The 26348-nt window shown below is 43.2% G+C and overlaps 1 protein-coding gene across 4 annotated transcripts in view; it reads left to right on the forward strand.

Moving 5' to 3' along the window:
* LOC148012563 (kinesin-like protein FLA10) overlaps positions 1-26348 on the forward strand; it is a 108943-nt gene that overhangs the window by 49166 nt on the left and 33429 nt on the right. For 2 of the 4 annotated variants that reach the window (XR_015689074.1, XM_087669325.1), the window contains exons 8-9: positions 14902-15111; positions 15272-15360. Coding sequence is in view for 3 of the 4 variants with exons in the window: in XM_087669325.1 (XP_087525451.1) it covers positions 14902-15111; positions 15272-15360 (299 nt within the window). In the remaining variant the exon portion in view is untranslated. Of the gene's footprint in view, positions 1-14901; positions 15112-15271; positions 15506-26348 lie in introns of all 4 variants that reach the window. The other 2 variants (XM_087669324.1, XM_087669326.1) reach the window with 1 other exon arrangement.

Consider the following 26348-nt stretch of genomic DNA (forward strand, 5'->3'; position numbering starts at 1 on the left):
CGCAATGCCAGCGGCAGTCTTCTCCCACCTATTTTCGGGTACAGTGGCTTCCATGACCTAGGGATTTGCAGTCCGCTCCACCGAGAGATAGTGATTGTTTGATACCATCTCCTCATCAGTTTGCTCCTTCGAGAGACAATGACTGCTCGACTCCTTCCTCTTCTTCGGCTACCCAGTCCGCTCCACTGAGAGACAACGACTATTGCCCACCTCTTGCTCATTCTGAGCCCCACCCTTTCCTACCCTCGACTACTCAGGTTCGAGAGGCTACCTCTTGGAGCTCTTCGGCAACCCAGACACCTTCTTTGGCACGACCGGTGGCACTTCCTTCGTCATGAGACATTTCGGAGTCCGTGATCCATGAGTATTTGGATTCCCTATCTACTTCAGAGGGGAATGTTATTTCTTTGCCCTCAGAGGGGGCATCTACTTCTTCTTGGACTTCAGCAGGGGCCCCTTTACCTCCCACATCAAAGGGGGAACCTACTCCATATACGGTTCTTCACCCATGCTCTACTTTCTTGGAGTGGCTGTCTTTGACCAGTCATCTCTTCTACTAATACCCAGGATCTTCAAGTACCACCTAAATTCGGACCTCGGAGGTTCAACCGCGACTTGGTGACGAGGCCTTTGTATTCCTTCCAGCATGGATGCACAGAGCTAGTGGCTTCTCTCCCGAGGTTGAGTTTTGAGTTCTCCAGTTCACTCTGTCTACTGTTCTTTCCTGCAGGTTATCTTTCAAGTGGAAATCTTGGATCTTAGGGATCCTCTACATCTTATTTTTCCTCTTCTTCTTGCCTTGCTCACTTGGTCAGTATGGAGTCAACTCATGAGATCGAGTATAGGCATATCGTTATGGTTCTTGGCACCACACAAAGTTCGACATTCCTCCTATGCATTGCATGTTTTCATCATCTTTGTACTAGGGTGCTTGGGCAAGTGAACAATTTTCCCACGAGGGACACTGTCCAAGTGGCACCTGCTGCATGAGCATTCTTCCGCATGTAGCATTGCATCTCCACCTCACTCTTCTCTTGTTCCCCTTTTTGGCCCTGAGAGGGGATGTTGAGAAACCCTTCACCCTTACACAATACGACTCGTAACCGAATCACAATGTCCCAGACACCTTCTTCTCCAGTTTCTATGATGTCTTATCAGGCTTCTCCATCATTGGAGACCCTGAGACGGCATTATGGACTCGGTGAGGAGGACGACACTCCACCTTCACCGGATTTCACTAACATGACAGAGGAGGACTTTGAGGAGTACTATCGCAATGAGTATGATGATGTTTACACCCCTCCTACTAGTTTTGCTACCACATTCGGACCGGTTGGTGAGGCTGGCCACCTCTTCGATCATGGAGGACATATGGCATTCGGAACGTCTGGCGATCCATCTTCATCATCTTTGCCAGGTCCAATGTCAGGTTTGTACAAATCTTTTGTATTCCATGAATCAAAACTCTCACCTGTTTCTTCTTTTGAGGTACAAGATCCGGATGGCTTTGTGTATGTGAACTTCAATAGAGGGGGCTCATGAAGCAGACGAAATTCAGGTACATCTACAGCTTCTGTTTCATTTGAGCATATTACACACACTTCTCACTTCCCTCCCATCCCACCCTCTTCTATATCACACCTTGATCATCTCTCATCATCTTTCCAAAATCTTGGATTATACTCCACATCTGCATCACACACCCTAGGGGTTGGATCTACCATCTCCGCTCCTAGCACATTTTCCTTCTCCACCCCATTCTCTACCTCTTTGCACCATGGTACTTCGTTAGGGGGAATGCCACCCTTTAACACAGTGCCTCTCACCTTTCAGCAAATGAGCACACCATCACTCCTGGGTTCACTGTGATGGGCATCCCCCTCACTATCCCCAGCTTCACATCTCCCATGACCACTCATACGCAGGGGTTTCCATCCTCAGCTTATGGTGCGTCTTCACACTCTCCTTGGGTTATACCTACGCAGGGATTCCCATATTCTACTCCCCGTATTCCCATTCCACCTCCTTGGGTTCCTCGTGTGGCTACCATGCCCATGCCTAGTCAGCCCATCGCTACCTATGGATCCACCTTGCACACTACCCGCATGCCTGGTGGGCACTCTGGGGCCCATTCCCAAGTGTACTCCACTCCCCCATCCTACTCCCACTACACTTTTTCACACTATCCATCTCCGAGCACTACCACTCCTGTTGCAACGGCCAAGAATGCCTTCATGGATAAGACACATTTTAATGGGTCAAATTTCACTAATTGGTCGAATTTCATGCAACAAGTGCTTGAGTCTCAGGGTCTTTGGGACATCGTCATTGGTCTAGAGCCTATGCCGGACCCTCGAGTAGCTCACCCTGACTACATCCGTCAATGGAGAGTCCGCAATGCTACAGCCAATGTTGAGCTGATGCAGAGATTGCTTCCTGAGTTTCACTCTCAGTTGTAGCACTTCTCGCTCGCGTCAGAGCGTTGGAGTCACCTTCTGGACCACTATGCGGCTCGTAATTGTACTCGATGCATCGATCTCGACTTTGAGTTTCAAGAGTTCTCTCTTAAGGACGGGGATGATTTGAAAGTCAAGCTGACTGACTCTAGGCGGTTACTTGCCGCGAGTTCACCACTACTGGCTCTCCAAAGTTAGACGACGATCAGGTTACATTTTTCTTGAATAAGTTGCCCGCAAAATACTTCAATTTCATTCAACACATCATCTCCCAACCTCGATTGCCAACCTTCTACAAGTTTGAGTGCCAGTTCTTGCGTTACGCGTAGCTGCATGATCAAGTCCACAAGAAATCCTCATCCCAGCCTTATTCAGAGCAGAGGGGGTTGATTGTCTCTTCATCTGGAGGGAAAACCACCAGTGGTGGCAAGAACTCGCTAGATGCGAAGGCAAGCCAATCAAAGGGTGACTCCTCTTCCTCCAATGGAACCAAAGAATTAAGACCTATTTGGCAGCAACTCCCTAAGAAAAACCAATTTTGCACACACTGCCAAAGAGCTGGCCATGTAGACGAGGAGTGTTGCTCCAAGGCCCAAGGTCTTCCACCTAAAAAGCCTCAGCAGACCGCTGTGACTTCACAGTCCAGTGGGGCTACGTCTTTCGCTGCTGCCCCATCTGCTCCTCCAGCCCCCACAGTGACTACTAGATATGTGGCACCCGAACAGCCTCAGCAGCCATCCTTCTCTACTCTTGAAGGATTGGCTGACTGGTTTGCAGGTTCCGATCCCGTTGCACTTCATGCATCTATCTCACCTTCCTCCCCATCTCATCAGGCGTTCCCTTGGCAGAGCCTTGCTACTGGACGTACGCGATGGTGGCCATCTTCTTAGACTAGCATGTCTCTAGGTCATTTCGGATACCCTAGGTCAGTCTAGCATTCATTTTTCGCACTCTTAGAGTCGGGCCCATAGGATTTTTGTCTCTACCTTTTAAATCTTCCGCTACATTTACTCACACACACATACACATTTGCATCTTTGTACTTGTTCCTTCAGTTAGCTTTTCATTTTAGTTTTGTTTTATTTTTGGAGCATCTCACTCCTGACCTCTGTGATTGCAGACTTTGATCTCCTTTGTAAGTTTTGTTTTCAGTGTAGGGCTAACATGCAGGTTTGCCTAGTCCTACCTGGGCTGGAGACTTGGGATGCGCGCCGTTCCTTCATGGTTTCATCATCCTTGGAGTTTTGCTCTTCTACCAGCATGGAGGCTTCCCCTCCCAAGGCGGATCGTGCAGCATCTCTCTTGATGCTATCATGGCGGTGACTTCTACCTAGCTCTTCCAGCTGGGATGCTTCCTCCTCTTCATTCCTCATGGTTCTTGACACCACACGAAGACCGACATCAAGCTCCTCTTCCTTCTTCGGCATCTACATCCAGGTTGAGAGGGTGTTCCTACCCTTCTTGGTATTCTATAGGCTTTAGCACTTTGTCTTCGACATCGGCTTCTCCCCCTGTTGTACCTTACCCTTTGCATTGCATGATTTCATCATCTTTGTACTAGGGCGCTTGGGCAAGTGAACAATTTCCCCATGAGGAACACTGTCCAAGTGGCACCTGCTACATGAGCATTCTTCAGCATGTAGCATACTTTGCATCTCATTGTGCAGAGCACCACTTGAGCGGATCCTAAGTTGTTTCCACCGGCGGCTGTTGTTACCACACCACCATCCTTCTTCATCACATGGATACCTCATCACCTACTTTTCCTCGTCATTGATACCCTGAGTGTATGGGTTAGCTTGTACTGTTTTGTGATGTGTTGGGTGTACCCTCTCTACTCCCGTCTTTTGGGTCACTATTCCTCAATCGGCCACATCCCATAAAATTTACCACACTTATTTTTAAAAAAACAAAAAAAAAGTTCAATGTAGTTCCATCCGCCTTTGAAGGGCTTGGTAGGCCACTAGGTAGCCGACGTGCATCCTTTGTCCGATGCCTTGTCCTCTCTAGAGTGACTATTTGGATTCCCTTGGTAAGATAATCATCGCCTCTGTAGTCTTGGTAGGCCACTGGGCAGCTGACGTGCACCCTTTGTCCGATGCCTTTGCTGCTTTGGGATGGGACGCCTTGGGGTACATCAACATCACAATGGCTGGCCCAACCTTTCGGCTTAGTTTTGGGCTTGAGAGGGGGTGTTGAGCTAAAATATGCATTACTTGCTAATTAGCCTCTTAAACAGCCCCAAGACATACTAAAAATACTCTTTTAGAGTAAAACCCTAAAACGGGGAGCGGTTCGAGAGAGTTCAATGAAAACCCTAAAACGAGGAGCGGTTCGAGAAAGTTTAGTGAAAACCCTAATTTTTGGGACACCCTTCCACATCTATAAATAGACAGGCAGTCCCCATTCAGAAATCATCCTTGTTTCCAAGTTACACCAGTTCACATACCCTCTGCTACTGTTGGCGCCCAGTTTCCAGCCTGCAGCCCATCTCCATCTGCTGTCCAGTGGCCCAAAGCATATAAGTGGTGGCGAACTTTAAAGGAGGCAAATAAAATACCTGAAACTTGGGCTCAATTTGAATCCGTCTTTTTGAAAGAATTCCTTCCTGAAAATGAAATGGAAAGAAATTGGGAAGATTGGGATTATGTCAGACAAAAGGGAAGACCCCTGCTGACATATCTGGAGGAATATGGTGAGATAATCCTCAAATTGGAAGGAATAGATGAATTTCAAAAGACGAGGATTCATTAGGGGACTAGATAAAGCCTATAAAAAGGAGGTAAAAAGGAGTTCACCTAAGACGCTGGAAGAGGCAATTAAATTTGCATTAATCAATGAAGATAGTGTGCGTCCAGGTACACTCACTAGTCTCACTGATACGGAGCCCAAGTCTAAGGAATTGGAAACCTCAAAATTTGTGGATAAATTTAAAATAAAAATGCCATTTTTTAAGGATAAAAAACAACCTTTTGAAAAGAAACAATATGTGAGGCCAAAGTTAAGTCCTGATGACTTTGATAAGGCCAAAAAAGAAAAGTTGTGTTTCAATTGCCTATCCCCTAACCATGCTGCTTGGAATTGCCCTCAAAAGAAAAAGGGGGAAGACAAAGGAAAGGATAAGGACAAGGGCAAGGGAAAAGAAAAACAAATCCATGAAGTGCAAACCTTAGAATTAAAGGGGCATGAAAGGTATAAATCTTTAGAGGTCCTGCACATGGATGTACAACACAAGTGTTGTATGTCAACTTCTATGTGGCAGCCTACTTTTGGGCCACATGATTTAGTTAGAGTACATGGATTGATAGCTGGAAAAAGGGTTAGAGTCATGATTGATGACTCTGCTACACATAATTTTATAAATTATGCACTTGTCAAAAAATTGAAACTTCCCCAACAAAAGAGTGGGCATCAATATGTTGTTCGTATGATGCAAGGCCAAGACAATAAAATATGGGATACAATGGTATCCAATTTGGAAATTGAGATTCAAGGATATAAAGATAAACTTGATTTCCAAATTATGAACATGGAAAGAGCTGATATTGCTCTAGGGAGGGAGTGGCTATGGGGATTGGAACCATCCTTAAAACGTAGTTACCATCATAATACACTGGAATTTGAAAGGGATGGTAAGACTTTTGTCATTCAAGGTGAACATGAAGTATCTGATAATCCTTTGCTGTCTTCTACTGAAGTTCAGAGGCTGATAAAGAAGGAAGTTTGTGAGGTATATATGTTATGGTCTCTTCCTGTACAGAACACTTTTACTTTCTGTAATATAAAGCAACAATTTTCTTATGTTTGTGAGTTGAATGTTAATAATGAATTAAGTAGTTTGTTAGATGATTTTAAATATGTGTTTCCTTCTGATTTACCAAGTGGCCTTCCACCAGATAGGGCTGATATAAATCACCCAATTGACACAAATAAGGATACACACCCTATTTCTAAACCACCGTATAGGTTAAGTGAAACACAACATCAAGAAGTTGAAAGACAAATTAAGGATTACCTTGATAAAGGGTTTATACAACCAGTAATCCACCTTGGACTTCACCAATTTAATTAGTAAAGAAAAAAGATGGTTCTATGCGACTTTGTATTGACTATAGAGCACTTAATAAAATAACGGTGAATAATAAATTTCCTATGCCCAGAATGGAAGATCTTTTTGATCAATTGCAAGGGGCAAAATTCTTCACAAAGATAGATTTAAGATCAGGCTATCACCAAGTAAGAATTAAGGCACAAGATGTTCCCAAGACAGCATTTCGTACTAGATACGGGCATTATGATTTTTTGGTGATGCCTTTTGGCCTCACTAACGCACCAGCTACCTTTATGAAGCTGATGAATAGTGTTTTACGGCTCTATCTAGGACATTTTGTAGTAGTCTTCTTGGATGATATCTTGATCTTTAGTAAATCAAGAGAAGAACATTTGGAACACTTACGATTAGTATTCGACTGTTAAGAACACATTCCCTTTATGCGAAGAAAACTAAATGTGAATTCTTTGCACAAGAGGTCAAATATTTGGGGCATATTATCTCGAAAGAGGGAATCAACATGGATCCAGAAAAAGTAAGGGCAATTATTGAATGGCCATCTCCAAGGAACCGGGAAGAGCTGCAGATCTTCCTAGGTTTATCTGGATTTTATCGTAGATTCATTCGAGATTATGCCAAAATAGCTGTTCCAATGACTGACCAACTTAAAGGGAAAGGAAAGAGCTTTAATTGGGGAACAGACCAAAATGAAAGTTTTCAAAAACTTAAGGTAGCTATTGCTACAGCTTCAGTATTATTAATTGTGGATCCCAATAAACCATTTGTGGTTGAAGCTGATGCCAATGATAAGGCAATAGGCGCGGTCTTATTACAAGAAGGTCGACTAGTTGCTTTTGAAAGCAAGAAATTAGACCGTGCAAAACAGAATTATTCTGTTTATGAGAGGGAGCTGTATGCAATAGTACATGCAATGAAGAAATGGAGGCACTATCTGTACGGTGCCAAACTTTTGATTTTATCGGATCATGAAAGCATTAAGTGGCTTAATGATCAACCAGATTCACACAGGCGTAAAGCCAGATGGGCCGAACTCCTCCAAGAGTTCGACTATGAGATAAGATATAGAAAAGGAAAGTATAATATAGTAGCTGATGCACTCAGCAGAATGCCTATCATTAATGAATTGAGTTTTACTCAGTTCACTTCCAACTTGCTTGAATCTTTAAAAGGGAAATACCAGGTTGATTCGGCATATTTCAACATATGGGAAGCAATAATAAATGGGGATCCAAATGAAAGTGCTTCTACTGAGGAAGGAATATCTGAGGATGTTCAACAAGGAAATGGAGCATTAGGGGTTGCTCAAACCGGATTCAAGTGGAAGAATTTTACCATTGATAATGGTCATTTACTCTACAAGGGTAGGGTATGTGTCCCGAAAGATATAGATATAAGGCGCCAGATACTCTTTGAGTGTCATGATACCCCTAGCGCGGGACATCCAGGAGTTAATAAGACTTATAGTCTTATTAAAAGGCAATTCTATTGGCCTGGAATGAATAAGGACGTCCTTGACTATGTGGTCAAATGTAATAAATGCCAGGTTAATAGAGTTGAAAGATTAAAAATGGGAGGACTTCTCCATCCACTAGAGATTCCTTCGGGAAAATGGGAGAGTATCTCCATGGACTTTATTGTTGCTTTACCCAGAACACAGAGGGGGCACGACTTTGTGTGGGTGATTGTGGATAGGTTAACCAAAATGGCTAGGTTCATTCCAACTTCAACTGATGTTAAAACACCAGAATTGGCTAGATTGTTCGTAGAGAACATATACCGATTGTATGGCCTTTCGGCAAATATAGTTTCTGATCGGGATAGAAAATTTGATAGCCAATTTTGGCGTGCGGTATTTAGGAAATTGGATACTAAACTTAGCATGAGTACGGCGGATCACCCGCAAACAGATGGGCAAACTGAAAGGGTTAACCAAATCCTTGAGGATATGCTTAGGGCATATGTAAGTAAAAGGCAAACTAATTGGGAAGAGTATCTACCGATAGCAGAGTTTGCATATAATAGTGCCAAGCACTCTTCCACTGGATATAGTCCATTTATATTAATGTATGGGTTTCAACCCAGAGCTCCTTTTGCAGTAGGACTGTATAAGGAAAAGGTTCAGGCAGCCAAAGACTTTTTGGAGGATATGAATAATATGTTAAAATTTGCTCAAGAAAATATTAAAAAGGCTCAAAATTGAGCTAGAGCATATGCAGATCCTCACCGAAGAGATATCTCCTTTGAAGAAGGAGAATTGGTCTATCTTAAGGTGCCTGAACAAACTAAAACTATGAAAAAGGGACAATGTCCAAAGCTTTCACCAAGGTATTGTGGTCCTTTCATAATACTTAAAAAGGTGGGAGAATTGGCTTACAAGCTCCAACTACCTGCTGGTAGTAAAATACATCCAGTTTTTCATGTAAGTAAATTAAGGAAGAAGCTGGGTGACTTGGATAATCTAATCTTAAATGATGATATTGAGGAGCTATTAAATGACCAATCTAATCCACATGAACCAGAAAGAATATTAAATGTTCGTAATAGATGAACAAGGAATACTATTTATCAAGAATGTTTGGTTAAGTGGAAAGATTGTTCAGAAGAAAGCTCAACATGGGAGCGAGCAAGTACTTTAAAGAAAAGGTTTCCCAATTTACAGTTAGACCTTTCAAGTATCGTTTTTGAGGACGAAACCGATTCTTAAGGGGAAGGAAATTTGACATTAATGTGTTATTAAAGTGATATTTATTTGTGGTGGGGTTACTTAGGATCTCGCATAGTCACATCTAAATCTTTCGATGAAGATGGGACATCCGAGGTTTCTATCTTATTTTTATCTCTTTCTAACAATAAAGTTAATTGAGATTTTATTTCAGTGAGTGTTTGGGTTATAAATTCCATTTGAACCCCCTGAGCCTGTACACGAGCAGTAAGATCATCAAATTGTTCTCGTGTAGCAAAAAATTCTTCCCACTGTTCTTCTTGCATCTCTGGTTCATGGGGATCTACCATAGGGTGGTCCCCAGAACTAGAACCTTCCATTACTCTCTCTTTCCCTTTTTCTTCCATTAATACACTGGAATTGGAAAGCAAAAATAAGAAATTTGCATACAAAGTAAAGTACTTCCCTGGTTTTAATGGCAGGCAATTGTTGCTGGTTTTGTAAATAAACCCGAAGAGTAAGGAACAAAATTTGCCTTCCCGGACTAGACCAGTCACGCTGGAAATGAAGTTCTTCTGCAGAAAACGGGACTATCACGTGAACCACCAATATTTCTTTATTTGTAGGACGAGTGTGACTAGTTTCAGTCAGCTGGTGACGAACTGTTGAATGATTGCTCTTCCCAAACAATTGGTGTAACGTGAGTTACATAAAACTGCTCTCTTCCAAAACGATTTGTATGACGTGAGGCACGCGTGAGGCACGTGAACTCTGTTTTCACGCATTAATCTCCCTGCGACGTCTCACGTAAAGAGACGTCCCGCTATGGCGTCTCACTCCTTTCACTTTTCCTTACGGCTTGTCATGCTTTTCGGCGTCTCCTTCCTACGATGTCTCACTTTTCAGCCAGTAATGACATATGACGGGTAACGTATCTGTGACCTTAATGTCACATTAAATATCACTTTAATATCACATTAATGTGACATTAATGTGATATTAAAGTGATATTTAATGTGACATTAATGTCACAGTATCTGTCATTTCGCCTAGCCTCAGACGTATCCGTCAATTCGCCTGGCCTTGCTAATCCGTCAATTCGCCTGGCCTCGCTTGAAAGGAACTTCACGAATGGCTCTGATACCAATGACAGATGACTCTGAAGAAGACCATAAAAGCCAGAGAAAAAACAGTCGGGATGAATGAGCACGAGTGATCCCTTCACCTCCCAGCCTTGCCTAGTTTATTGCTGGCCAGACCCTGTGACATTAATGTGATATTAAAGTGATATTTAATGTGACATTAAGGTCACAAACATTGAATGTGACATTAAATATCACTTTAATATCACATTAATGTCACAATACCCATTTGCATACCAAACATAGTGACTAGTACACTGAATAGTGATCTCCTGGCAAACATACTGTCAACTATAGTACCCTGAATGTATGTTGAATACATCCGAGATCCACTACATCTAGAGTTGTCCATCACTGAGGAGTGGAGGTGCTAGCTCCCTCACCAAAGACTTCACAAAATGAGAGTTCACATACAGTGTAACCAAAAACCTGATCAAAAACGAAGGCCAACTGCTGGAAAATGAAATAAAACTAGTCAAAACTGCCAGAAATAGCAAAAACAGCATGTACAAACACTCGCCCAGCCACGAATAGGGGTAGAAAATGAAAAAACACAGGCCGATGGAGCATTTAATGGAGCAAACTGATGATTGCCGGCTGGAATCTAGGTATAGGCTGAACATGTAGGTTGCTGGTCTGAAAAACGCAAGCTTGATCAGCAGGGGGAAGAAAGACTTGTAAACAACATAAAAATCATAGCAAGAACCTAGATCTTGCAATCTGATACCATGTCAGAAGTGGTGCAACAATGGAAGCATAGATAAGTGCTGAAATAAATTGCTGAGCACAAGACAAAAGAGAGAGAAAATAGAAGAACACTACAAAAGAAAAGAACTTGGAGATATGCTTGGGAAATAGAATCCATATACCAAACACAAGAATGAGGAATACAACATTGTCTCTCTAGCTCCAAGGCACTAGCAATGGCTCCTCTTTCCAACAAGAAGATCACGTGAAGAATGATGATGACTGAATGGAAGGAGGAGGAGCCACAGAATACATAGGCCCAAAATATGCCGAATATGGCAGCCGGTCGGCCAGCATTTAATGTTGGTCGATTGGCATAAAATGCCACAAGTGCCATACAAAAAATCACTAAAATAATGCCTAAAATACAAACTAAAATGCCCAGTCCATCTGGCATGCACAGACTCACATGAGTTGACAACCCTACTAACAAGAACATGGCCGGGAGCAAAGTCTAATGAAATCAAAGCCTTTGTGTGTGTGGTACCAATAGTCTCGGTAGGGTATTCCAAGATAACAAAATGGGAGGGAGAGATAGGAAAGATTAGTGTGTGTGTGTGGAAGCATTTGTGGGTGTGACATGAGATGCATCATTTAACAAAGAACCATTGGAAGTAATCACTTGTAAATCAAGTTCTAAGATAGGCACCTCAATGTTGTAGTTCACATAGTTTTGTGCCTCAAAATTTTTGTGGTAACTTATGTTTGGCTACACATAAGCTAAATCAAGATGAAAGACTTTATCGTTAAAAGAAATGTGAGAACTTGACTAGATTGGAGTGGCCATAGGATGTCCCTCTTGGTCCATGGTGGTCCCATTCTCTCATGGAAAAAGACTCTGGATTTTTGTTAACTGCCTTTCTCGACTGTGTGGTACTTCCAGATGGCTTGTCAAAGTCAAAACTCAAAAGGCCATGAGTTCATTGCTGAAGATGAATATGAATTCCTGAGAGCTTGAACTGATAGAAGACAAAGCTCCGAGGAGGGTTTTGGAGTATTAGAATAGATATCAAAAGTGAGTGAAGTTCACTTGGTGTAACTCTTAGTCTCAGATTAGCTCTGATACCATGTGAGGAGAATACCTTAGGGTTTGCAAAGAAAACACAAAGCATGCATGAACTCAACTAGAACAACGGAACTCAAACAGAAACTCATGAAAACACAAAACACATAAGGGTGGAGTAAAGGAATAGCTCAATGAACTGAATAAAGTAATATATGTCCAAAGAGCAAAGAAAAACTCAAGCCACTGTCGGTGTCAGTCAGTCTCTCTAGGAAGGCCAAGTGGAGGGAGTCAATGGTGACAACCTCCAGATGATCCCCAAGCAGCACAACAGCAAAGCTTGGATGTCAGAGGATGCTACTGCAGCTGGAGAAGAAGAAAACTCAGCTCTAGCATTTTGGGAGAAGTGGACAACAGCAAACAAAGCCGCTGGAGGAGAAAACACAGTTGTTAGGGTGATCCAAGGAGCCAGCAGCAAAATGCAGTTGTCTGATGCTGGAAACATCACACAGTCAGCCGAGAACAGGTTGGCAGCAGCTAGAGTAGGTTGTGGCAGTAGGATGGCTTGCTGGACAGTGAACAGTTGTGGGGATGGTGGCAGGCTGCTGGCAGCAGTAGGTGGAGCAGCTGGCCACTGGGGGACAGCAATGGTGAGGGTGTTGCAACTGTAGAATGATGGTTGCAGGATGTGCAAAGTGGCTGGAAAGATCCCTATTTATAGACACATTAGCCCAACCAATTGTCTAGGGTTGTGCTTGGGCACTTTGGGTGAATCAAATTTGGTGCCTGGACACTATTGGGACACTTAATATTTGAGTTTTGGGGATGTTTTAATGAGCCGAAAAAGGGGATTAAAATTAGTTAACCTTTTGTACCTTAAGAAGAGCTCCTCTTGATGTCTCTTGATGTCTCTCTAGCTTTGTCACTTCTGAGAAAAAGGCCGGGACATTTTTGATCAAGGTTAGTTTATCACTTTAGTGGAAAAACCCTCCATAAACAAGCAATGGGTATCCCCTCCAATGCATAGCATACTGGGCATGTACAAATGTAATGCTCTTGTGACTCTACCCTGTAGATGGCAAAGCCTGCATATCTTCTCCTTGCTAGCCACACATGTTGCTTTGCCTACCTCAATCTCAAGGGCAAGCAGTGATAGTCTAAATTGGTCAATGGCAACTCTCATAGCACAGGACCTATGCATATCCTGTTAAGAAGACTGCTAGGGTTTGCACCGAGGACACACAGAGTGTATGACCATGACAGAAACACAAAGACACAGACACAGACATAGAGGGCAAAACTCAAACCCTAAACGCAAAACTCAAAACTCAAAACTCAAACACAAACAGAAGAAGGGAGAGAGAGAACACAACTCTGAAGTGAATGAATGCTGTAAATGAATGTAAGAGTGTACAGTGTGCTCAAGGGCAGAGCAATGTCGGAGTGTGATGTCCACTGAAGACGGAGCCCAAGTCTGTGACCACCAGTCGGAGTGTAGGAGTGCTGAATAGTGAATGACAGCAGGCTGGTCACCAAAACGTAGCAGTCTAGAGGCTAGGAACTGGTAAACGCAGCAGTGTACCATCGATTGGGGGCTGGAAACTGTGCACAGTCTGCTATAAACAGCAGGCTGAAACAGTGTTTGAGAGTGTCAGAGTCTGCAATGCTGAAAACGCAGGCTGGCTGACCCTGGAGATGATGGACAGCAGGCTGAACAGCAGTTTGGGACAGTTTGGTGCAGTCGCCAGCAGCTGAGAGCTGTCGCCTACAGCAATGGACAGGCTGAAGATGATATGGCTGCAGTTGATGATGGCTGGACAGCAGATGGAGGCGGGCTGCAGGCTGGAAACTGGGCGCCAACAGCAACAGAGGGTGTGTGGGGTAGTGTAACCTGCAAAGAAGGATGATTGCTGCATGGGGGCAGCCTGCCTATTTATAGATGTGGAAGGGCGCCCCAAAAATTAGGGTTTCCACTAAACTTTCTCGAACTGCTCCCCGTTTTAGGGTTTCCATTGAACTCTCTCAAACCGCTCCCCGTTTTAGGGTTTTACTCTAAAATAGCATTTTTAGTGCGTTTTGGGGCTGTCTAAGAGGCTAATCAGCAAGTAATGCATATTTTAGCTTAACATATCCATGTGGTGTGGTGGTAATATGATGTGGCTTTGAGTGTAGAGATTGCCATTTGCAAGAGCTGCTGCACTTTCTTCTTCAGTGTGAGACTTAAACAGGTAGCAGTAGATGTTGTCATAGTAGCTGCCATGAAGCTTTATTATTCAAAAACCTGCTCATGAGGGCCTTAAGGTAGGGTTATTAAATTGTACACGTGCAGGGATTCTCAAGAATTAGGCTTCACAGTTTTGATGGGAGGAGGTCAAGAAAACCCAAACTTAGAGAGGCTGGCTAAGGAATGGAGGGGTGGAGGCAGATAGGAGGGGTGAGTGTAAAAAGAGGGTGGGAAGGGAGCTCGAGGAAACACAGACTTAGAGGCTTGGGAAGGAACTCAGGGGGTGGAGGGAGAGGAGAGGGGTGAGTGTAAAAAAGGGGTGGGAAAGAAGGGAGGGGGAAGAGGTGTGGAAGACTACCTAATGACACAAAGTCCCATGGCAACTGCACAGTTTACAATGCAGTGTAACACTCATAGATTCCGATACTTTTATCAGTCATAAGAAAACAAGAAGAGAGCAGCTTTTCATTTCAATCTGTTGAATGTTCTATTGTAGAGTTGGTATATAATGGCTGAATAACTTGTATGGTTTGGTACCTATAGTTTTCTGGACCTGGTATCTTAACAATCTGACATTTGACTTCAGCCTTAACAGGAACTGTCAAAGGGGAAGGAAGACCGTGCAATACTAGAAAGTAAATTGAAAGCTCTGGAGGAGAAACTTTTGCATGGCACAAATACTGACAGTGTATTGTTAATTGAGAAAGCCAGGCAAAAAGAAAGGGAGCTTGCTATTGTTGAACAGCGATTGCAAGAAAAAGAAAGCATAGACGAGGAGCGCCAACGGAAAATTGCAGAATTGGAGGTATTGTCTATAAAATCCCCTGCATAATCATGCAAGCTTTCCTCGTGCATTTTGGGAAGGTTGCACCTAAGCTGGTCTTTTGCAGCAGTTTGTACATAGCTAAGGCATACATCTTTTATTTTCTATTAAGAAAGATTTGATTAACTGCTGCCAATAACAGGAAGCACAACTTATGGCAGAGGAAAAGTGCAGTACTATGGAAGAAGATTTGGAATCCAAAACACGGAAACTGAAGCGTTTGATGGCAAGGTATCAGCAAAGTAAGGTTGATATTGCTGCTCTAAGAACAGAGATCCAAGATACTATACATGAGTTTCATCAAGAAAGAGCAGATTTGTTGTGGTCAATCCGGTCTCTTGATCAGCAACACCAGTTAAAAAATTTAATTATTGAGGTAGCTTTTTTTGAAAGAAAAGAAAATTCTGTTTTTTGCTCTCTTTTTTTTCCCCCAAAGAAGAGAAAGTTCTATTAATAAATCCCCTCAGGACAAAGTATTACAAAGCAAAATACAAAGTACAAAGCAGCCCTGTAAGGGACTTCTGTACCAAAAAATAAATACAACAAAGGGAAATCTATTATAAGGCCTAAATGAATAACCAATCAGGAGGTCTGTAGTGCATCCTTCATGTAACAATCATAATAGAGTATGCAGTGCCATGAAACACCATCCTAAGAGCTCTCCTCCAAACCTCCCAAGCCCTAGGGCAATTGCAAATGCAATGTCTTTGTGTCTCCTCTAGCTCTTGGCATGTGACGCAAAGGACATGGTCTCTACCATCGCCAAGCCATGTACCAATTGCTAAATTCATGTGCGCTAGTAACCAAAGAAAGAGAGATCTTTCTTGGTCTAAAATTGTCCTCCAATCTCTTCAGAAGCTAGCGAGGAAAGATGACTATATGCCTTATCCATTCCAGTGTTGAGTCACTGCTATCACCACTCTGATCTTGCTTCTTCATATCCTCCTCCGAATCTAGTGGTGTGTCCAAATTCTAAAAAATGGAACATTCGTAGGTTTCTCTATAGATGGATCCCTCCATATCCACTCCCCAAGGTCCCACTATAGTCTTTAAAGAGGCCTCCTCTTGCATGCCTAATGCCTCCAACTATCCATCATGCACGTCTTAAGATTTGCATCTAGGTACTAAGTCACGTCACAATGGGCCACAACCCTAATCCTCTATTGAGATCGTCTTGTGAACTCCAAGTTATCTAGATCCTCCCTCTTGAGTCTACCATCCTCTTGTATTGAGAAAGTACACACATTTCTTGCTAGCTACCATTGCAAGAAGAATATCATCTTTGTGAAGAGCCTAATCTGTTGAGATGTTAAGCTCAACATGAGCTTACACTCGTGTGAAGAAACTAGTAGGGTTTGCACTGAGGAAACACAAAGTGTACAACCATGACAAAAATGCAAAGACAAACAGTGACATGCAAAACTCAAACCCTAAACACAAAACACAAAACTCAAAAATGCAAACACAAAGAGAGAGAGAAAAGGAGAACTCTGAAGTGAATGAATCAATGCAATAAATGAATGTAAGAGTTTACAAAATGCTCAAGGGTAGAGCGGTGAGTGTCATAGTGTGACATCCACCAAAGATGGAACTTGAGTGCTCTAACCACCAGTCAAAGTGCGTTAAAGGGTGCAAAAGACCAAACCATAGATCATCGGAAGCAGTAGGATGTTTGGCGACAACAATGGAGATGCACAAGGATGTTGGCGATGATTGAATCTGTCAAACGCAGCAAAAGAGATGTCGACAAGGGATGGCAATGGCTATCTAGGGCCAAACGCAGCAATGGAAGAAGCACTAGGTATCAGGTGGTAGTTGAAAGGACAATCGTTACAGGCTGGAGCAACAGATGGAGTGGTGGTAATAGTCACAAAGGTTGGATAGTCACATGGAGGAAGGTTGATGGTGAAGATCTTCATGTGAACATGGAAAACTTGCATAGAAGGGATGAAGACTAAATGGGGGCTGTCATGGACATAACATGATCAAGTATACGGATCAATTCTTGCTCATGCCATATGAAGCCACACCCCATGCGAATGCACCCTTAACAAGATATCCTCGAGCCAACCATATGAACCCACCCTTGCCATGTCATCATAGAACCTTTTAGAAGATATGCCATGTCATTGTTTGCATCATCGATGATGTCATCATGGAACATTCTAGAAGATCTCTAACCACCCTCCAACACCTACAAAAGGAGGGGCTTGCCATGGAGCTCCTCAATCTTACCAATACCAATCTTGGGAGCTCAAGGAGTCCAGACCTCCAAGTAACTTCGAGTTCCAATTCTAATTTTTATCTAGACATGGTATTTAGTCTTGTATTGTCTTCCATTATAGTTCTATTGTTTTGTCACCTTGTAATGTTGTAGTACGAGATCTTGTCTAGTATTGTCTTGTATTTTGTTCGTCTTCGTTGAGGGAGATCTTGCGATCCTGATATATTGTATCCATACCTACAGTCCCGAGTTATGGGATCCTTCATATCCTATTGAATCCTATTGTCTATACCTACGGTCCTAGATTGTGGGATTTCTCGTATCTTGTTATCATTATTGTACCTTGTGCCCCTACGTGGGATTATCTTGTAATCAGAATTCTTGTAACAAATCTTGCATTTAGTCTAGTCTCTGGAGCACAATCTAGTGCTCCCATAATAGGGGCAGCCTATCTATTTATAGTTATGGATGGATCCTCCCAAATTAAGATTTCATAGAAACTCTCTCGAACCAAGCAACAATTTTGTATTTTTTATTAAATAAGCATGTTTTGGGGTAGTTTAAAAGGCTAATCAGTGTGGAATGCATTTCTTAGCTCAACATCACATACCTAAATGACCGTTTCCTCATTCATATCATTGACATGGTTGGTACTTGCATTGACATATCATTCCAGTGATAGTTTACAGCTGGACATCGGTTAGTCTACCTACTTGAGTTATGGGATATCTATCAAGTCATCTTTCTAGTTAGTGTATTCATACAATAAAATGCTTGTATATTATGTATGTCATACTCTCTCCTTATTTTTGGTAGACTGTTATAGTGGAGAAGAAGAAGAAGCAAGGCTAGGGTTTTCAGTTTCCTATCTTATGTAAATTCTCTATGTTGTGTATATCTTGCAAGAGCTTAAGCTCTCTCTCTCTCTCTCTCTCTTCGTGGTATCAAAGTGGCGTTCAAGTGGGGAGCTTTGAGCCACAAGCACAAAAGTCTACAAGGAAGTCTTGCTGTGAAAAACACATGTAGAGATCTCTCTTATATAATCTTCGATTGGCAAGCCATCTTCGTGAGCTTGGAGTGCTAAGATAGACCTTTGGTCTGAGCCTATGTGGTCAATCTCGCATTCGAGGTGCGTTTCGGCCTTCATTCAGGAGTTAGATATTATTCGTGTGTGAATCCAATAAGGTTTACAACAATGTAAACCTTATCGTTTCACATATAGGTTGTAGGTGTCGGTTATGGTAGACAATATTTGTAGACTGTCAAACATTATAGGTATTGCTTAGGGTATGCCTATGTACTAAGTTCAATATGGGTGATAGTTTACGTGAAGTAGTAGGTTATTGATAAAAGCAGTTTTTTTGGGTTTCAGTGCACTATGTTAGAGGGATTTAATCAAATTGTTAGTGACAAATTTAATTGACCAATTTCCTTATGGGTAAATGTTATTGGTACTACATTGAAGAAGAAAATGTTGGGGTTCGAGAGTTATTAGAGGAAAATGCCATGATTGAGCATGGCCAAGGCATTTAAGGAATGGAACCAGGGTACTTAAAAAGTTATGTATTGGCTTTCTATCAATATTTTAGACAGCATGATTAGGCATATACATGATGCAGATAGTCTTGTAAAAGCATGGAATAACTTGGTCAAACTATTTGGTACAAATACCAAAGCTAGAAATTTGCAATTGAAGTCAGAGTTAAACAATGCACTATACCCAAGTTTTTTTTCGAGCACTGATACTGGCCCAAAGAGGTTGTTGTCAAAAAGTCCAACAAATAATTATCATCTATTTTGCATGAACTAAAATGAGGTAATTGCGGTGCATGCCTATCCTTACTCCCCTCCGATCATACTAAGGGTGCGGACCTGTGTGTGAATTAAGGTCGTTATTTTTCGTGATTGAAAGGTTCATCTATGACTTGATGCAAACTAATCTCTTTTTACATTCCATTCTTCCTTGGCCTGCCACATACTTCTATGACCCTGCATCATCCTCTCTGTCTCTTTGCAACCTTAAGGTTGTCATATATCTCATAGTCCGATCTTGCATTGCTTTGAAAATATGTTTAAGAATGTAACTATATATGGCGTGGAAATCTGTCTATTAATGACTATGCATTGAAGCTTAAGAGCATTGTTGAAGCTCTTGAATCTCTATTAAAATACGGGTTTGATGATATAGTGGCTATATATGTAGATAGTCTAAATGAGGGGTATAAGAAGTTTCGAATCTCCATTAACACAAGAGACACCATCCTTGACTTTGCATCCTCATTATAAGGCAAGAACACTTCAGAACACATATTCTACTCTAACACAAGTAGAGGTAGAGGTTGTGATAAAGGCCGTAGTGGTAGCTATTACGGGCAAAGTCAAGGGCAATCTCATGAATCACAAGAGTAGAGGGGGAGCCATAGAGGATGCGGTAGATAGAACGCACTGTTGGGTATCTCACACGCCTTACTTACGCCTACGCTCATATGGGAGTGTGCGGGTGATCACTAGGACACTGGGGCACTTTTTACTCTCGGTAGGAGAGGTTTTTTCCCCCAGATTATGTGTACTATTTTGTATGTGCTTGTGGTGCACACTTACGGGCACTTACTGTGTTCGGGTGTGAACAGCCCCTTATAACTCTAAGGTATAAGGGTTATCATTTGTACTTTCATTAGACACTCTATTCAGTACTATAGCATTGGGTGTCGTGCTCAACTCTGTCTCTCACTCTCACACTGTCTACTGCACTTCAGCTGCACCTCGATCCTCTCCCATCTGACATTTGGTATCAGAGCTCAGCTCAGAGCAGTCTTCAGTCTGCAGTCTGCAGCCCACTCCAGTTCAGCCAGTCCCCGCCAGTTCTGCCCCAGCCGCCTGTACCTGTGCGTGTCCTGCACAGCGTGCTATCTGTCCTGCACAGCGCGCCCTGCCCAGCGCGCCACCTGTACCTGCGTGCTGCCACCTCTGCCCAGCGTGTCCTCTGCCCTGTGTCTGCCCAGCGTGCCCCTTCGCCTGTCAGTCTGCCTGCGCAGCCTCCCTGCGCTGAGCTAGACTGTGCCGTCAGCTCCAGCTGCCAGCGCGCCACCTGTTTCCACCACCCAGTCCTGGGTACCGCCTCCTCTGCCCAGCGTGCGCCCAGTCCTGCCTGCGCGTGTCACTGGACCTGCGCGCCTGTACCTGTGCGTCAGTCCGACTGTACCCAGCAGTCATTATCTCGGGAATCGTGCCCGTCGTCAACACGCAGAGGTAACATTCTGCACTTTTCTTTTACACAGGAGTTCGTGCAACAGGTTCAGGTTCAGCATTGGGAAACGTGCTGAACAGCAGGTTCAGTTTTCAGCATTGGGAAACGTGCTGTGTCTGTCTGTGACACATTGAATGCACATTTTGGGGCTTTTGTAACAGACATTTGTGACAGAAATTTTGGGCAGAAAATTTTGGGGCTTTTGATGTTTTAGTGCTGCTGAGCACTAATTGCACCTTGGAAAGCGTGCATCAGTGACAGTTTTTTTTGACAGAGTACCCTTTGCACATTAATTGCAGACTTGTGTTTGCTGCAATTTCTGGAAATTTGCAGATTTCCAGCCCGTACTGCATTGACATTGCTCTATTGCCTTTTGGGAAATAATGGCGAATCAGGGAGGAGATGTATTCACCTATGTGTCCAAGGAAGACCGATTGGATGGGAACAATTATTCCCTTTGGTCTTTCATGATGAAGAATGTATTAGTGGCAAAAAATTTGTGGGATTATGTCAGTGGAGAGGAAGCACGACCGGGAGTTGTGGCTCCCGCTACTCCTCCTCCAGGAGGACGTGCAAGAGGGCAACCTCAGCCCCCTCCACCTCAGCCCGCTCAGCCACTTCCCCCAAGAACTGCAGCTCAGAAAACTTGGGATACACGGGATGCACAGGCTATGTCGCTGATTGCATTGGCAGTTCAGCGTTCTATCATTCCTCATATTCGTTCAGCAGCTTCTTCACAAGAAGCTTGGTTGATATTGGAGCAGATGTTTGCAGGAAAGAATGAGACTCGCATCTCTTTCTTGAAGAAAGAGCTAGAGACTCTAAAGATGAATGAGGGTGATTCTATGCAGGATCATCTCAACAAAATTCAGGACTTGCAGGAGCAACTCATGAATGTGGATGAGTACTACTCAGATGCGCAGCTGATTTCTACGACATTGAATTCACTGCCTCCCTCTTACTTGGCTTTTCATACTGCCTTGAACCTCACTATGAGGATTTCGAAAGAGCCCATCACTTTCATTCAGCTTGTCAGTTTGCTTCTAGAGGAGGAGCAAACTAGACGGAACAGTGGTGTGGATGGTATAGCCTCTGAGCAGGCTTTTATGTCAAGGCAGAAGGGTAAAAACAGCCAAGGGAAAAATGCTTCGCAGAGTTCTGGTAGTAGTAACACTTCACAGACAAGTCAGAAACAGGGGGGCACGCAGGCCAAGAAAGGAAAATGCCATTACTGCAAGAAGCCTGGCCACTACATCACTGAGTGCAGGAAGCGCATCGCCAAAGAGAAGAAGAAGGAGTCAGGGATGTCTGTTTCTGCAGCTCCTTCCACTGCTAGTGAGTCCGCGTCCTTTGTTGCAGACAGGGACTATTGTTTTTACACTTGCAGTTATGATGTCTCTTGGGCTGATAGAGCATTTAGCTCTACAGAAGATACTGACACTTGGTTCTTTGACAGTGGTGCTTCACGGCATATCACATCTCGTAGAGATTTGTTTGCTTCTCTTGGTGCACCTCCCGTTGGGAAGTCTGTTCAGTGTGCTAATAATGCATCATACCCTGTTCGTGGTATTGGGGAGATTCAGCTTACAGCCATTGATGGCTCTATTCTCCGCCTACAGGATGCTTTGTATGTGCCTGGCATTAAGAAGAATCTGCTTTCCATTTCTTCTATGGCACGTTGTGGTTTGCAGGTCACCTTTGATGATGACCGTTGCATGGTCCGTGACAAGGAACACATGACATTGGTCTTGACAGGTTCTCTGTGTCATGGGTTATATGAGTTGGATGCTCTTTCGGTAGATCAGTCTGCATATTTGACATCCACTCTTACTCCTGCTATGTTAGAGGCAGAGTTATGGCATGCTCGTTTGGGGCATGTAAACTATGGCAGCTTGATGCTATTACAGCGTACTCAGATGTTGGATGGATTACCTCTCTTGGAGAGACCTCCTGAGCATTTATGCGAGGGTTGCATTTTGGGGAAAATGCATCGTTTCTCTTTTCCCCGTGATGTTGCTTTTAGAGCAACAGCCAGATTGCAGGTTGTGCATTCGGATGTTTGTGGGCCCATGCAGACACAGTCATTGGGTGGTTGTTACTATTTTGTAACATTTATTGATGACTTTACACGTTTGTGCTGGGTCTACTGCTTGAAAAAGAAGTCAGAAGTGTATGATGCATTTTTGGCTTTCAGTGCACTTGTGGAAACTCAGTCTGGTTGCAAGATTAAGACTCTCCGTTCGGACCGAGGGGGGGAATACATGTCCTCTATGCTGAATTCTTATTTGCAGCAGAAGGGCATTATCCATCAGTACACTACTGCATATACTCCACAGCAGAATGGGGTAGCAGAGAGGAAAAATCGGTCACTCATGGAGATGGCCAGATGTATGCTGAAGGCAAAGAGTTTGCCTCATAGTTTTTGGATGGAAGCCGTCATGTGCGCTTGCCACATTTTGAACAGATGCCCTACCAAGGCCTTGAAAACCGTCACACCTTTTGAGGCTTGGCACAGCCGCAAACCTTCTGTTGGCCACTTCCGTACTTTTGGGTGTCTTGCATATGCCCATATTCCAAAGGTACTTCGAAAGAAGTTGGACAACAAGGCTGTAAAATGCATCTTTATGGGATATAGCAGCGAAAGCAAAGGCTACAGACTCTATGATCCCGTGACCAAGAAGGTTTTTGTCAGCAGGGATGTTGTATTTGATGAAAAATCAGAATTATCCTTGGCTGGTTTTGATACATATCAGGCTGCCCGTGATGTCTTTGAAGGGCTGCTGCCCATCACATTTGGTGATTCAGCTGGTACTTCAGCAAATGAACCTAATGTTCAGCCAGCTGCTCCTATGGAACATGCAGTAAATCAGCACATTGCTGAAACTGAAATTCAGCAGGAACTTGTACACAGTCAGGAAGCAAGACAGGTGCCTAGATGGTACACGCAGACTATGAGAGATAGTCATTTGGAAACACCCTTGGCTGGTCGTACTCGAAGGCAAACTCGACTGCATGATTCAGCACATTCCATGGAGTTTGTTATGGCAGCATGTACTCATGATAATGAGGAGCCTGAATGTTTTGAGGATGCACGACATAGTGTGCATTGGATGGCAGCCATGCAAGCTGAATTGGATTCTATTCATAAGAATCATACTTGGGATTTGGTGTCTTTGCCAGTTGGCAAGCGTGCCATTGGTACGAAATGGGTCTACAAATTGAAAAGGAATGCAGATGGATCCATAGATAAGTACAAGGCACGGCTGGTAGCTAAAGGCTACGCACAGAAAAAGGGCATTGACTATGAGGAGACCTTTGCTCCTACCTCCCGTATGACGACCATTCGGTCTATGATTGCCTTGGCTGCACATTTTGGTTGGAAAGTGCATCAGCTGGATATAAAGACTGCATTCTTACATGGGGAACTTCAGGAAGAAGTGTATGTACAGCAGCCCATTGGTTTTGCAGTTGAAGGCTCAGAAAATTTAGTATGCAAGCTGAAAAAAGCTCTATATGGTTTGAAACAAGCTCCACGAGCTTGGTACGCAAAGATAGATGCCTTCTTGCTTAGTCAGGGGTTTGTAAACAGCCCATCTGAGTCTACCCTTTATGTACATAAAGAGGGGGGATCCATGCTGATTTTGTGTCTATATGTAGACGACCTTTTGCTCACTGGAACACGTGCTGATCAGATTTCAGCATTCAAAAATAATTTACAGCAAACTTTTGACATGTCTGACTTGGGTATTTTGCACTATTACTTGGGCATCCAGTTTGTACATGATGCTAGAGGCATTGGATTATGTCAGTCAAGGTACATTGGGCAACTTCTTGAGAAGTTTGGCTTACAGGATTGCAAGCCAGTTTGTACACCCATGGAACCTGGGCTCAAACTGTCATTACATGATGACAGTGATTTGTTTGATATCCATACTTATGCTCCAGCAGTGGGATGTCTCATCTATCTATGCCACACTCGGCCAGACATACAGTTTGCCGTTTCAGTTTTGAGCAGGTACATGCATCAGCCTCGTATGTCGCATTGGCAAGCTGTGAAGCGTGTGTTTCGTTACTTGCAGGGTACTAGAGCTCTTGGATTGCTTTATGCCAAGGGGGGACAACTGCAGTTACATGCTTACAGTGACTCTGATTGGGCTGGTGATTTTGATACTCGTCACTCCACTAGTGGCAATTGTTTCTTTCTTGGCTCGTCATGCATTTCTTGGCTTAGCAAGAAACAATCCACTGTTGCCACGTCGTCATGTGAAGCTGAGTACAAGGCAGCCTTCACTACTGCAGTTGAGTGCGTATGGCTTAGACGCTTACTTGCTGATTTGGATGTATCTGTTACGGAGCCTACTCCTTTATATACTGACAGTCAGAGTGCCATTGCAGTGGCACGGAACCCTGTGTTTCATGCTCGCACGAAACACATAGAGATTCACTACCACTTTGTCAGAGAGAGGCTACATGCAGGTGATATCAGCCTTGTCTACTGTCCTACCACCAGCAATGTGGCAGACATCTTCACCAAAGCTCTTCCACGAGACAAATTTGAAGCATTTCGCGATGCTTTGAATTTGACGCCCTTTGGTGGCGGATGATCCTTGTACACTTGATCACTCTTCACTCCAGGGGGGTTTGTTGGGTATCTCACACGCCTTACTTACGCCTACGCTCATATGGGAGTGTGCGGGTGATCACTAGGACACTGGGGCACTTTTTACTCTCGGTAGGAGAGGTTTTTTCCCCCAGATTATGTGTACTATTTTGTATGTGCTTGTGGTGCACACTTACGGGCACTTACTGTGTTCGGGTGTGAACAGCCCCTTATAACTCTAAGGTATAAGGGTTATCATTTGTACTTTCATTAGACACTCTATTCAGTACTATAGCATTGGGTGTCGTGCTCAACTCTGTCTCTCACTCTCACACTGTCTACTGCACTTCAGCTGCACCTCGATCCTCTCCCATCTGACACGCACTTTATGATAACAGAGAATGCTACAATTGTGATAAAAAATGTCTTATTGCATATGACTATCCAGAAAAGAGAAGAGTTGGAAATAACAAAAATGGGAGAAGAAAACGTAACAATTATGCATCTACTGGTAATCAGGTTGATAATGAGAAGTTGTTTGTTATACAACACATGATGAATACAGTAAATTGATCAACAGTAATGATTGATGATGTATGGTATGTGGATTCAGGTGTCTCTAACCATATGAAGTCTCATGAAGAACGATTAGAGAAATAAATTTTTTTGAAATGCCTAGTTTTTTGGAAACAAGTGTCAATTATGCATCTACCAGTAATCAAGTTGATAATGAGAAGTTGTTTGTTATACAACACATGATGAGTACAATAAATGCAAATGTATCAACAATATGTTGGATTTGACTCATGCCTATGCTCATAGAGGAGTACCGGTGATCCTCACTAGGACATTGGGACACTTTTTACTCACCTTATGAGAGGTTTTTTTTCCCAGTTATATTTTTCTTTATTTTATGTACTTATGTTACATAGTTCAAGCACTTATCGTATTTTACACCTTTCGGGTGTAAATGCACATTAACAACCCTAAGGTTTAAGGGTTATACTTTGTACTTGCACATTACTCTTTGATTATTGCATTGGGAGCCGTGTCTTTACTCTTACACTCTCTTCATTGTCAACTGTGTACTCTCAGCTGAGCTTTGATCGGTCCCATCTCTCACATTTGGTATCAAAGCTCAAATACAG

Source organism: Lygodium microphyllum, chromosome 27 (genome assembly GCF_053477565.2).
Source record: "Lygodium microphyllum isolate KBCC chromosome 27, Lygodium_microphyllum_v1.1.10, whole genome shotgun sequence".
In the NCBI taxonomy this organism is placed as follows: domain Eukaryota; kingdom Viridiplantae; phylum Streptophyta; class Polypodiopsida; order Schizaeales; family Lygodiaceae; genus Lygodium; species Lygodium microphyllum.